Raw genomic sequence first — 13121 nt, forward strand, 5'->3', positions numbered from 1 at the left:
ATGGGGATTATGACTGTGAGCCCCACGTGGGACAACCAGATTACCTTGTATCTACCCCAGGGCTTAGAACAGTACTTGGCACATAGTAAGCACTTAACAAATACCATCATTATTATTATTATTATTCCCCATCTTACGCATCTCCCAAAGTAACCTTCTCCCTACACCTCATCCTTGCTTCTTCCGCCTCTCGACCCCTTACTCGTGCTGGTCCCCCATCCCCTCCCACTAAGTCCACAGCTCACAATGCTCCCCATATTAAAAACCTAGCCCCTTTGCAAAACCTACCCCAAATAATCCACAGCAACTGTTCTTCCTGTTCTTCCCACACCAGACTCTTCCTTCCCGCCCCACCCCGCACCCCATCCCCAACCATCCCAGCCCCTACTACAGGGCTCTTTGCATATGGCTGACAAAAATTACTGATTAAAATGAGAAATTGTACAAGAAGGGAACATGTAAATGTCTGTATTCCTAGATGTGAGGAAAATGTGTGGAGGGATATGTGAAATGCATTCAGTTAAAATCTGCAATAATTTTAAGATGCATTGAATTTATAAAGGAAAGTTTTATTTTCATCTGTTATAAGGTGATTACAAACTCCTCTAAAAAAAGCAAAGATGACTTAAAAATATCGATATACATATTATTTATCTAAAAAGCGAAACAGAAAAGAAACTGCAAAGTACAAACATAAGATCATATCATAAAACATTTATACACAAAGCTTGTTTACTGTAAATCTGAATTACACTCCAAGAATCTGAATCTTGTTCAAATACAAATGCTCCTTCTCTGAACAACCTTCCATTTAAAAAAAAGCACACACATGTAAAATGTCTTAAAAATATTTCTAAAGTTTTAAAAAAGTTCCAATTACCTAGACAATTTCTGAAAGGAGGAAATATGAACATCCCCACTTTTCTATGTGCTAATTACATAGTCACAGTTGCAATGAATTAAATTTTAAAAATAAAAGCCCACAATTTTTTTAAGCCAAATAGCTAAACAAGATGTCACGGCAGACACTGTGAAGCTCTGGAACCACCTGTGGCAACATTCACAATATAACAATGAAAATTAGCTTTCTATTGCAAGTTTGAGCTTTAGGAGCAGTACTGAGGCCTCCTGTGCTAAGAGAGAACTTCCCCAGCATTTTAGAGCATCTTGGATCTGTGTTTCTCTCTTTCCCCGTCAGTCTTTGCTTTGATACCTCTGTTTGGCCCCAACACTCTTCCCAAGCTGTGGCTATTCTTTTTCAGGCATGAAATTATTTACATCACCATTACAGAAACAGAAATTGCAGATTCTAAACACCAGGTTACATGCTTAAAAATACAGCTCTCACGTCAGTTAAGCTTCTATTTCTGGTTTCCCTCGCCCCAGTCTGGGGATCCCATCCCACACCTGATCCTTGAGGAATGAAAAGTTTTGCGGGATCAAGATGTGTGTTCCCCCAATCCTGCCCATGGAGTGTGCTTCACTTCCTCAACTCTAGAGTTTAAACCAAACCCAAAGAAGTTTGGGTTTATCCTAACAAGCTCTGCCTTTTCAGCTCATGTTTGTCTTTTCTGATTCTTCCAAGAGCAAATTATCTCCCATAGGTGCTTTGGGGATGTTTGAATGATGAATGCTTTTGGAAGTGGGAGGTGGAATGTCAGAAGCAGGGGAGTTCCACCTCCTCCCAAGCCACTTTAGGTACTGCCCCAAGTAGCTCAGAAGTGAAAACTAGAGTCTTGTGACCAGGACAGTAAAAGCTAATAAGAACACTTTTCTGTTAGGATTTTGGGCCCCTAGAAGGCCGGGGAGAGGTGTGGCGAACAGCCATCTCTGTAAGGGAAGGAAGCTGATGTTGGGACCCCTTTGAGGTGGAAGAGACAGCAGAGACTAGGAAGTCCCTGGAATGGGCCAAAAAAAAAATGTGCTAGAGGGAAGGGGCAGGAGATTGGAGAGGCAGGATTGGGTCTTGCGAAATATGGCATGGTTGCTAAAGCTTTCTATTGAAATTAAACTGGTTCTCTAGGTGAATCTGCACAATGAAGAGGCGTCTCCAGCACAATAAGCAGCTCGTATTAAGATAGATTTGTGTGAAAGAGTTGAGGGAAGCATATCGCCCGAGCTCTTCTTCTCTGGCAGTTATACTACCCTGCCTTGCAGAATTCAGGGCTCTACCTTCCAATGGTCAGCTCCTGTCTTCCCAATGGCTAACTGAGAATAGGGCCCAAACATCTGGGACCTTCATGGATGAGCAGGTCTGCTTAATGTCTTCTTAACGCTAGGGCTCTCTTAAACTTCTCCGATCTTTCTCCAACTGATCATTTTAAACACTGTGCTGTCTGACTACTAAACATGTCCTTTTCTGCTCACTTGCAGACATATTTATGGCAGGTTTTCACTTCAATCAAGGGTTTGTTGTCAATTACTATCTGGGCAAAGTGGGGGTACTCAATATTTCATGGGAACGTGTCTTTCTCCATTTCTTCCAAGATCAACTAAATGCAATCATTTTACTTGACAAAGGTTAACTCTACTCAACATGCAGCCCATTACCCCCTATTTACAGCTAGGTCAAAGACCTGGAGTCAAATAAGACCAAATAAGACAGTGGGGGAGAGACTAATGATTCAATTTCAAATTCTTATGGTAGAAAAACTGTCCAAATGTTTCTTTCAATATGATGGTGATCTGACCAACATACTTTTCTAACTACCATTGGTGGCAAAGAAGAATAAAGCTCGGATTTGCAAAATACAACCGAAACAGAAAAAGCATATTCATCCGAAGAGAACCAAGTCCAGGTTTCTGATCAACCACAAATTACACAATCACACACTGACAGAAATTGTTTGTTTTCCCCAGGTTGTTAAGACATTAAGAAGGCTGGAGGTTCCATTTTATCACATGCACCAGTTTGGTTTAGACCCATAGATTCTCCCCCCTCCCTGCAACCCTCCCAATCCCGACTCCCATTTCCTACCTCCCCTTCAAAGTCTGGTCTTCTGCTCCAGTTGGGCTGTCCATAGGTTGCCCTTTAGGGCAACCACAAAGCTTGCCGTTAGCTCTTGCTCCATTAGAACTGCTTTTCAAATCTAGGTCTAGCTCCTCAACCTTTAGAGAGGAAAATTCTCAGCTCTTTAAAAACAGTGGGACCAGACTCATCAAATACTAATAAAAATTTTGATTTAAATATAAAAAGTCAATAATCATACACATTATATTCATGGAACTGTGTTCTATAAATACAGGATAGTCATCCGATTATAACAAAAGTGATCATGATGGGTGATGGGTGAAACACAAGGGTTTTGAGGATTTACCAGGACTAAGTCCACCCTTGGGAGTGACAGATAGGATCTCTTTGGCCTGGGAATGGGGCTGAGAGTCTTGAACAAATAGATTGTTCTCGGGGTCTTGTCAGAGAGTTCAAATGGGTAGTGGGAGCCCAACACTGTCATCTCTCATCTGCTATTTCTATTTTCTTGGTTTTCATGAATTTTTGAAAACTGAAGGTGGGTAAAATTACCATTGATCCTACCCATAGGTGCAGATCAGGGACAAGCATTGAGCTTGGTCCTCCCTCTTATGGTTTCAGCCATCCCTAATCATGACTTATGATTAGTTCACTAAGTTACATAAGACATATCCAACAGGTCACATTTCTACAAAGTAAATTAGAAAAATTAGACACTTTTGCACTCATAAATACATAGAAAAATATAAACATGGTAGAAGTGTTTACAGTTTGGAATCTGAATTACATTTGGCAGAGTAAATTGTTGGGATTCATGACTTTCCAACGGTTAAAATTTAGAAAGACAAAAACATCGGAAAAATCTTCCCTCACCTCCACCACATAAACAGGGGCTTGATGGACCATTTAGAACCCCTGGGAGAATGGGCAGAGTATTTTTGAGATTGCTTTGCAGAAACAGCGCTTTGAAAATCTGGCCCCTCTTACTAGTCAGGTTGAATTCCACCTCAGGACTAGGGTACCTTTAGCCAGAAAAACCTCCTGTGAGGTCATTGCATATGTGTGTGACGCTCTTTAAAAATATTTTTTTTTACTCTGAACATGGAAGCGACTGATTTGAATGGCACAGTTCAAGTTAGAATGGGGCTGGGTTCTCATTAATGGTGATTTTAAAGGTGTGGTACCATCCCCTTGAGTTTCCCATCTGAACTCCATGACCACCAGCAAGCATTGCCGAAGTATCATCTTGGGCATACAGGTGCCTTTCAAGTTCTCAATCCATAACCTTTTATTTATCTTTCCAGTGTCTCTTGCTACGTAGTGTATGCTTAGCATGAACACACCCAGCACATCCAGCATTTTATATTAGAGTCTTAGTACTATAGCTTAAATCTATGACAGTCAAAAAGTCCAGTAGGTGACTGAGAAGGGGACTGTCAATCGTACAATCAAGCCTAAGTTCTGCAGAGATTTTTTTGTTTCTACAGAAGATCCAGCAGAATGGTCAAGGAGAGTGGCAACCAGAAAGGAGTTGCTTAAACGTCTGTTATGTGAAGGCGAAATTCCCATTTTCTTTGCCACAGTTTGTATCGTTAGGTCTGGGATGTAATCGACTACTTCAACCACTTGAGGGCATTCAGTTGCTCAACAGCCCTTCTCTCAGCTCATAGATGGGATATTTATGAACACAAATGGTGAGAGGAGCCATTTCCCCTTCTTTTAATAAAAAAAATTGGAGGCAAGGGTGAGGTAAGGGGGAGAGAATTGATAAAACCCCATTTTGTGGGCTTAATGTGATGCTAGAGCTACACAGCCCTGCTGGGAAATAAAGGGTGGGTCAAAACCATTTTTGATGCATTTTCTTTGGTCCATTTGCAACTCTGATTCCCTCTTCCTCACCCCTGTTTCAGCAGGACTTACTGGCTGGCATGTTTCTGCTTCAGAAGGCTAGTCCCTAGTTCCGTGCTGCTCTTTACTTTGTGCATGCTCAAGAAACATTTGTTGGCAATTCTGCTCTGTGATGATGAGTGAAGATACCTGTTTTTGTTTGTTTTGTTTTGTTTTGTTTTAGGAATGTCAAGAACCAGATAGGTTTCTGATCAGAATGCAAAACTCTTCTTTGTTTGGCTAAAGCTTCATTGTCAAAGCCAATAATATGGAAACAATCCTGAACCCTGTAGCTGAGTCAAGCCCCATTTCATTTACAGCTCAGTCCAACAGTAGCCACCAAAAAATCCTTTGGGAGCCCTGTTCCTCAATAAATGAGCCTATCCATCCTGATTATTCCCTATCCTGCCTTGGAATGCACAGGGTGGCTGCCATCCTGGCCCCAGTTCTTCTGCTCTGGGAGGAAGGAGAAACAGTCCCTAGTCAACTATCACACCCAACTCATTTTCTTCAGGTCTCCTCTTAGCTCAAGGGAGGGCATGCTTTTATTCTGGTAAGGCTTCGCAACTCTGGAGAAATATCTGAAATGTTTTCTTCTGAAATGAAAAAATCTCTCTACTAAGTTCAATTCAGTTTCTTGACTTCAAAGAGACAAGCTGCTTCTCATATTCTTTCCTAGTTTGTGATACGATTGATCTTTTCTCCTTCATTCCTTAATTAATTCATGAAAAATTAGCCCAAACAAAGGGTACATTCAACAGCTCAGGTAGGGAGTTCTAATCCTAAAGTAATGGCTAAGAAACGGTCGTCAGAGCATCCTATTTCTGCTGCTATCAAGACAGATGATATTTCTACCTTTCCCTCCAAAGCCCACAGAGCCGAAGGAGAAACAGTTCATAAGGTCAAACTGTCAGCAACCAGGTGTCATCTGGTGTTCTCCCAACTCATAAAATCCAAGGAGTGAAAATTCTCCCCCAAACTGCTTGCTCCACTTCTCCCCCAGATGCTTCAACTCTTTTGGACCTGGACCTAGACAATGTTCAGGGCCAACTATACCCCCACAAGTCTGTCATTTTGTTTCCCTCAAATCAAGAATGGAAGGTACTACACCTTTGAAATGAAACCTCTCAGAGCAGTGTCGATTTTCACACTCCCGGCAGAACTTGCCCTCGAGTTCTCAGTTGACCCTGTTCCCAACCACACCAGCACCTAAAAATTGCTTTTGAAACTGAATATATTGCTGGCAAGAAAATCAATTCAAGTGGTAAGGTGTATAATAGTAACTAGGTATAAAAAATAATAAAGTCCTGTAATACATGTAATTTAATATGAAAGCCCTGCCTCTCTAGAGACTTCTGCCTGTGGTTACCTTACAAAATATATATAAAAAAATACACAGAACACATACACACGTACATACACACATACACACATGAAAAATAACTTTCTCTGTGAGAAATTAAAAAAAAAACAAAAAACAAAACCCTAGTGCAAAATATAAAGCTCTGTAAACCTGGTCCTATGAGAATCTATGGTTAGTAAACGGCAGTTAAAGCAGATTTCTCCTCTCACAGAGAGAGCTCACATCATTGTCTCCACGATGATATGTGTTGGTTTTATAAGTCCGCCATTAGGCGTTCCATTAGAGCAGAATGGGGTGGCTCCTTCACTCTCCTTGGACCATCGATTGAGTTCCTTGGGGGCTGCCACGGATTTTATCCTCTGTAATAAGAGCCAATAAGAGCATGTTAGAAAAAAGGCCGAGCAGTCCTGCAGGACTACTTGAAAAGTCAAGGAGGCTTTCAATTAACTTCATCCTCAAAGCGAAGCGGAATCTACAGTTGTCAACGGTAGCCATGACAACCATGGGACCAGGAAGGAATCAGCGAATGGGGTTTCCCGAAGCAGGAGTTATCATGCTCCCATTCAGACCATTTCAATGTTGGCCTAGTGATGTGCCTTCTTGGCCAAAACTTGGCAGGCAAATGATGTTGCTTTCTAATTATAAAGGCATGATTGTTTATTTGTAAAGCCTCCAGGGATGACACTGAAGTCTTTGCAAATAATCTACTGCACCTGTGCAAAAAGCCCTCCCTCCATTCTCTGGTTCACTTGCAAAAAAAGAAACTTTGTTCACCAGGGTGGAAACACCTAGAAATTGCATCTGGGCCCAGCAAGGCAGAAAGGCTGTCATTCTTCCTTTACAACTTCAGAAGTTCAGAAGTTCCAGAAATGGCCTGGCCTGGGCTCTGGACCCAATGTGGCCTGGGGTTGCCCTCAGCTCAGAATATCCGGGTTGGTGGTGGGGGGGGGGGGGGGCTCTGGAGGAGGCCAGAGGAGGACCCTGACTGGCTTCCAAGGGTGACTTACTCTAGGTCTTCCACCTACCTGTAACTTATGATAGTGTCTATCTCTCCAGCAAGGTTGCAGGTTCCTTGAGGGCAGAGACCCCTTGGACTAATTCTATTACACTCTCCCAAGCACTTACTACAGTGCTCTGTATACAGTAAGCATTCAATAAAAACCACTGATTGATTGACTGATTGATAGAAAAATGAAAAACATCAGAGGGAGAGGAACCTCTGCCTAGCCATGATTTCATCAGTTAGCATCCTATTGCTATTAAAACAGATAAGGATTTAGGTGAAGAAGCTATTATTATACAGGCTTGCTCAACAAAGGCTTTGCTCTGAATGGTCCTTTAAAAAAATACAGAAAGCCCCCAAAACTTTCCATGTGAAATGCACTTTCAATTGGCAAAGGATTGACAGGGTCCAGAAGTCACTACCAAAGTCAAAGGAGGCCTAGACAGCACCAGAGGTAGCTCAAAAGCTACCCAAATGGTCTCTGAGAACTTAAGTGAAGGTGTCAGGTTTCTGGAATCTTATCTAGATGAAAGTGAGGAAGAGATACCCAGGCAGACACAGAGAAAGAATAGTGGCAGGCACACAAACAGAGGAGGATGCAGAGACAGAGATCGATCCAGAAACACGTCAGAGTAGCTGGAAAGGTCTACAGTGTATGGACTGCTGAATGTGAGGAGGAAAGGGTGACTGATGAGCAAAGCAACCACAGGAACTTGCAGTAATGATTTCTTAGAAGCTAGAGTAACATTTGGGGTTGCTTAAATAATAATGGGAGGTTCTAACTGCAGGAAAGGATGTAGCAAAGTGGTAATATACAGTTCCAGTGGATTCCTTCTAACTTTACTGAGAAACAGAATGGCCTAGGGGGTAGAACACGGGACTGGGAGTCAAAAGGGCCTGGGTTCTAATCCCGGCTCTGCCACTTGTCTGCTGTACGACCTTGGGCAAGTCACTTAGCTTCTCTGTGCCTCAGTTATCTCTTCTGTAAAGTGGGGATTAAGATTGTGAGCCCCATGAGGGACATGGACTGTATCCAACCTGATTAGCCTATATCTGCCCCAGCCTTAGTACAGTGCCTGACACATGGGAAGTGCTTAACAAATGCCATGCTTCTAGTTTTATTTCTAACTTCTTCAGTTGCTTTTGGGACCTCTGCCTCAGTATCTCCAGCTGAAAAACAGGGTTAAGCATGCATTTCCCCTCCCTATCACAAGGGTTTCTGGGGATTATGTTACAGCATAATGGGCTCCCCGGTTATCGCTGCAAATGGGCTCCTCAGTTAAAGGTTCTCTGTTAGAACAAAGCAATTTATAATTCTGTGAGGAAGCTCAGGAAATCCATAAATAGGTCAGGCTAAATGTAATGCTAGGCTTGCATGGCCCCATCGGGCTACTACTCAAATCTCCCATCTTGTTTCACTCCCCACTTCCCTTCCCCCCTCCTCCTTCCTCCCTCTTCTGAAAACAATTCTGCCTTTAGACAAGAGTGATTGGCTGACAAATGACCAACTTTTCTCCAGGACTCAGCAGACCACGATGGAACTAGAACATAACACACTATCTAATGCTCCCTCACCCCTTCCTCTCCACAACCCTGTAAACTGCCACACCAGCGAGTTTCAAGCCTCTAATTAGATAGAGGCTTCCTATAGGCAGGAAAATGAGTGCTGAAGGAAATGTCTTGGCTAAGACTGTAAAAAAAACAACTATAAAAGCTTGGAAGTTGACCAAATCAAAGTGTTTAATGAGGTTCTGGGAAATTACTTGTTATGTTTTCTCCAGAAGTGTCCCACTTTCTCCGTGATTGGAGACGGGACTATTGTTGAAACCTCTCAGGAAAAAAACATCAAAAAGAAGACAGCAAGAAATGCTGAACTGAATGCTGGCAGTGAGAGAGGCCATGTCTTTTACTCCAGGGACCACCAGCAGGAATTTGGAGAGGAAGAGCAGAAGAAAGAAAAGTCACTGCAGGTGTGACAACTGTTGGTGGATGATTACTAGGCTTCCCATTTAACATCTAAGTGAGCTTTTCCCTCATGGGTCTTCGGTTATCCCTTGGATCCTGATTCAGGCCTCCTGGGAATATGCCAGCTTGGGAGGGCTGAGGCTGTAGGGACAATTCATTTCCGGGCCAGATTGGCCTGTCTCCATTTTTAGGGTATTAAGAAGTAATCAAGAAGACGGTTTGCCCGGCAGGAAGGTCTTATTTGTCATTAGAAATGAACATATAAATATAGGGAGACTCTACTTCATGACTGGCAGGCAGAAGTCAGGAAACTGGAGCGGGATGTGCCATATTTCATCTGTGATCTTTTATCTTTGTTTGTTTTTGGCAAATTTGATAGCCTTCTGTGCTTCATTTACTCAAACTGTGAAATCTCAACTTTGCCCCCAGGCAAGGACCTGACTCATTTCCCAGAAGGTCATACTTCTAATGTCTGTAAAATGAGAGAAGACCGTGACTGGACTACTCTCTAATTGGGAGGGTTGGCCCATGAGCACAGAAGGTCTTAGCAAGTGGTGTTCCAGGAGTAGTCCTTCAACTAGCTCAAGACAGAGCCTCACACTCGAGTAATCTGCAGAGTATGTCTTCTATCCCCAAGACGAAGACAGCGGCAGGTCACAGCCAACAGCATAAAGTGGCCCAGGAGAGCCAAAGTCTGGCCAGGAATCAGGAACTGAGAATTCAAGTCCAGGCTCCATCAGAAAACCAGCAGTTAGGCCTGCTGTTCCTTACAGAAGAACTGGCTTCTGTAATTGGCCACACAAAGCCCTGTTTAAATGCTGTCATTATTCTTCCTCTGATGGCACGAAGACCCAACACTCATGTTGGGACTCCTGTTCCCGGGAGATTTTTCTACAGCCAAACTTCCAAAGACCCAGGGTTGGCCTTGAAGTTCAAAGACTTAGGTCCTGCCCAGTGTCCCTTAACCCTCTTTCCCACCCCTCAAACTCTCCAGGTTTCAGCTCCCTGAGCAAGAACACCAAGATCAGAGCCTGGTACCTTTCAGGGGTGCCAACATTTCATTTTAAGGGCAAGGCAAAAAAGAGGGGGAGCAAGTAAGATGAAGCTTGGGAGTGGCAGGCAGGCTTCAAATTGCAATCGGGGCAGAAAGATCCAATTTGGGGATATCTTCAGCCCTGCTCAGAAGCTTTTGGGTCTCACTGGAGACCTAGGATAAGCAAGCCAGGTGGGTATCCAGCCCAAAAGGCTGACATGGCATGGTGGGGAGGGGCACAGCAAAAAAAAAGGTTTTGCACCAAGATCTGGGGTCCCCATTGCCCCATGGAGCTGACACCTATGCCTCCTTACCTTCCTCCCTGGAAAGAAGGGAGAGATGAAGTCACATCTATCAAGTGCTTTGTGCTTTCTGAGGAAAAGTGTTCTGTAAATACAACACAAGTCTCCTTCCTGTTGAGATAATCCCCGTGGATCTTACCTCAATGAAGGATCCGTCTGACCGTACAACGCGGACGACCATCACCATGGGGATGCAGATCATGGAGGAGAGAGCAAGGACCCATCCCAGGCCAATTGCCCATTCAGGGTAGGTATAGACCTTGTTGTAGGTCAGCGGCGTATATTTGACCAAAGAAAAGATAAAGCACCCCTGAGGACGACAAAGTACGAATGTTAAAGAGCCGTGCCAGAATCACTGGACTTCGTTGCTTTCCCCGAGGAGTTGAAATAGGGTTCTCCACAGCAGATAAGCCTGCTTATCCTGCGGGCTCTACTGCTTCTCTTTAAAAGAAAGAGCAGCTACTTAGTTCTGCCAGAGACCAACTAGAGCATAGGCTGCTGCTAAACCCACAGCCTCGCTCCCTGGCTGCATTTTCCAAATAAGCATATTATTTGTTCTCCTCACAGTGCAGCTGATGGTCTCAAATAAGAGGTTGGCTTCTTTCAGAAACAAATGTTTGTTTCGATCATTGCTGTGAAACCAGCACTGGTTGAAAGAGGATAATGGGGTTTCCTCTGGTCCAGGGCCTCTTGGCCGGGGGGGGGGGGGGGGGGGGAGGGGGAGGACGGGCATATTATCTGTCTCAACTGTCCCTTCAAGACCTAACATCAGTGCTCATAAAACATGACAATGAGCCGATCTGCTCAGCTGATTCCATTATTTCATCTTTCTTGGATGGTCCAGAAAGGAATCTCTCCTCTTTCCAGGGTTCTTTATTTTTGGGGTAGGAAAGTCACTTCATACAAACAAGAGAAGAACGTGTTGGCTAAAACCAATCTCCTCCTGATGTTGATAAGCAGTTTCCTCAGCTTGGTCTGGCAAATTGGTCAGTCTTCCAATCACAGCCATTTACACAACTGCCTTGTGTAAACATCACTTCTTATGGGGTTTCATTTGGGGGGTTGGGGAGAGGGGGATTAAACCCTGGAGACCTTACAACCTTTAGCAATAGCCCTTCTACTACTAGAGGCATGAATATCCGAAGCAGAAGTGGGAGAACAGCTTAGGTATTAGAAAATAGTAAACTCACTACGCAAAGAACTGGTGTGATTACGGTCCAGCTCCATTTCATCCAGGGACCAGGTCTGTATCCAATCATATCCTCAATAGCATCATAAAAATTATCAGCGCCTGAAAAATATGAAGCAGCAGCCATGTATCGCAGCAAAGGACATCAGGGTATATTTCAGCTCAGGGAAATTTCTGCTATGAAAGTCTAAGTCCACATCATGCCCCAAATCCCGACAAATGTCCCTTCCATCTGACCCTGAGGTGTGAGGCAGCCTCTGCAAAAAGAACTCCCAGGTCCTGAAACCTGAGGCCCGGTAGCAGCAATGCCCTAATAAGAAGGAGTATCAAGAGAGAGACTACCTCTGAAGAAGGGTTAGGATCCACTGTTTCTATTGCTAAGTGCTTGGAAAATGAAAAGGGGGATTGAATAGGCAAGGAGTGTTTTACCTCCTTTCAGTTGTGCCAAAATGAAAGCTACCACCAGTGAGAGGGCTAGTGTTTATTGAGCACTTACTGTGTGCAGAGCACTGTACTAAGCGCTTGGGAGAGTTGGTAGAAATGTTCCTGCCCACAGTGAGGCAGGTCTAGACTTGATGATGATGGTGTTTGTTAAGCATTTACTAGGTGCCAAGCGCTGTACTAAGTGCTGGGGTAGGCACAAACTAATCAGGTCAGATGCTGTCCCTGTGCCACATGGGACTCACAATCTGAGGGACCTGGATGGAAAGGAGAATACAGTGGGGGAAGGGCATGGGATCTGTTGCCAAATTGTACATTCCAAGTGCTTAGTACAGTGCTCTGCACACAGTAAGTGCTCAATAAATACGATTGAATGAATGAATGAATGAATGAGGTGTCTCAAACTGCCAAGAGGATTCTTATCCTTCCTACAAAGGCCAGGTTCAAGTTCAGTGGTAAAGGAAGAGCAGAAAGAAGGCAATGAGCAGAACAACTGCCTTGGATAAGATGGAACAAGTCCAGGTTAATGGTCATGGCTCTTTAATTTGTAGTTTCCCTTAGCAGTGGAGTGGAGACTCTGAGATCATATTCTGTCATTAGTGGAAATCATTCATGCATTTCAATGGATGCAAAGCCCTCTTAATTTGTATTTTCAGACTCTGGAAATGATTTCTCCCTATTTTCTACCCCTTTATTGTCTCCCCCTTCTAAAAGAACACCATGACTCAGGGGCATCTCCCTTTCCTTCTTGGTCACGCCTTTCCCTCAGCCTCCTAAACACTCCTACAACCTCATCCAAATACTTATTTGTCATTGATTGTTCATTCACCCGTGTTTACCATTCATATCTAATTGATTATTTCGACTCTTTCGACTATTGTGTTTTGCACCAATTTCGGTCTCTTTGATTTTCCCCATTTGATTTGTAAGCTGCTCACAGACAGGAATAGTGTCTTATACTTCTTTA

General features: G+C 43.5%; 1 protein-coding gene across 9 annotated transcripts in view; it reads right to left on the reverse strand.

Annotated features, from left to right (window-relative positions):
- Positions 1-548: 548 nt before the first annotated feature.
- The window catches only part of SLC6A6 (solute carrier family 6 member 6), a 102757-nt gene continuing 90184 nt past the window's right edge, over positions 549-13121 (reverse strand). For 8 of the 9 annotated variants that reach the window (XM_007665179.3, XM_007665176.4, XM_029050133.2 and 5 more), the window contains 3 exons: positions 11715-11815; positions 10664-10834; positions 549-6580 (listed from right to left, as the gene is read on the reverse strand). In XM_007665179.3, coding sequence (XP_007663369.1) covers positions 6440-6580; positions 10664-10834; positions 11715-11815 — 413 coding nt within the window. In that variant the 3' untranslated portion in view covers positions 549-6439. The remainder of the gene's footprint in view (positions 6581-10663; positions 10835-11714; positions 11816-13121) is intronic. The other variant, XM_029050140.2, reaches the window with a different exon arrangement.

The sequence above is a fragment of the Ornithorhynchus anatinus genome, chromosome X1 (genome assembly GCF_004115215.2).
Source record: "Ornithorhynchus anatinus isolate Pmale09 chromosome X1, mOrnAna1.pri.v4, whole genome shotgun sequence".
NCBI lineage: Eukaryota > Metazoa > Chordata > Mammalia > Monotremata > Ornithorhynchidae > Ornithorhynchus > Ornithorhynchus anatinus.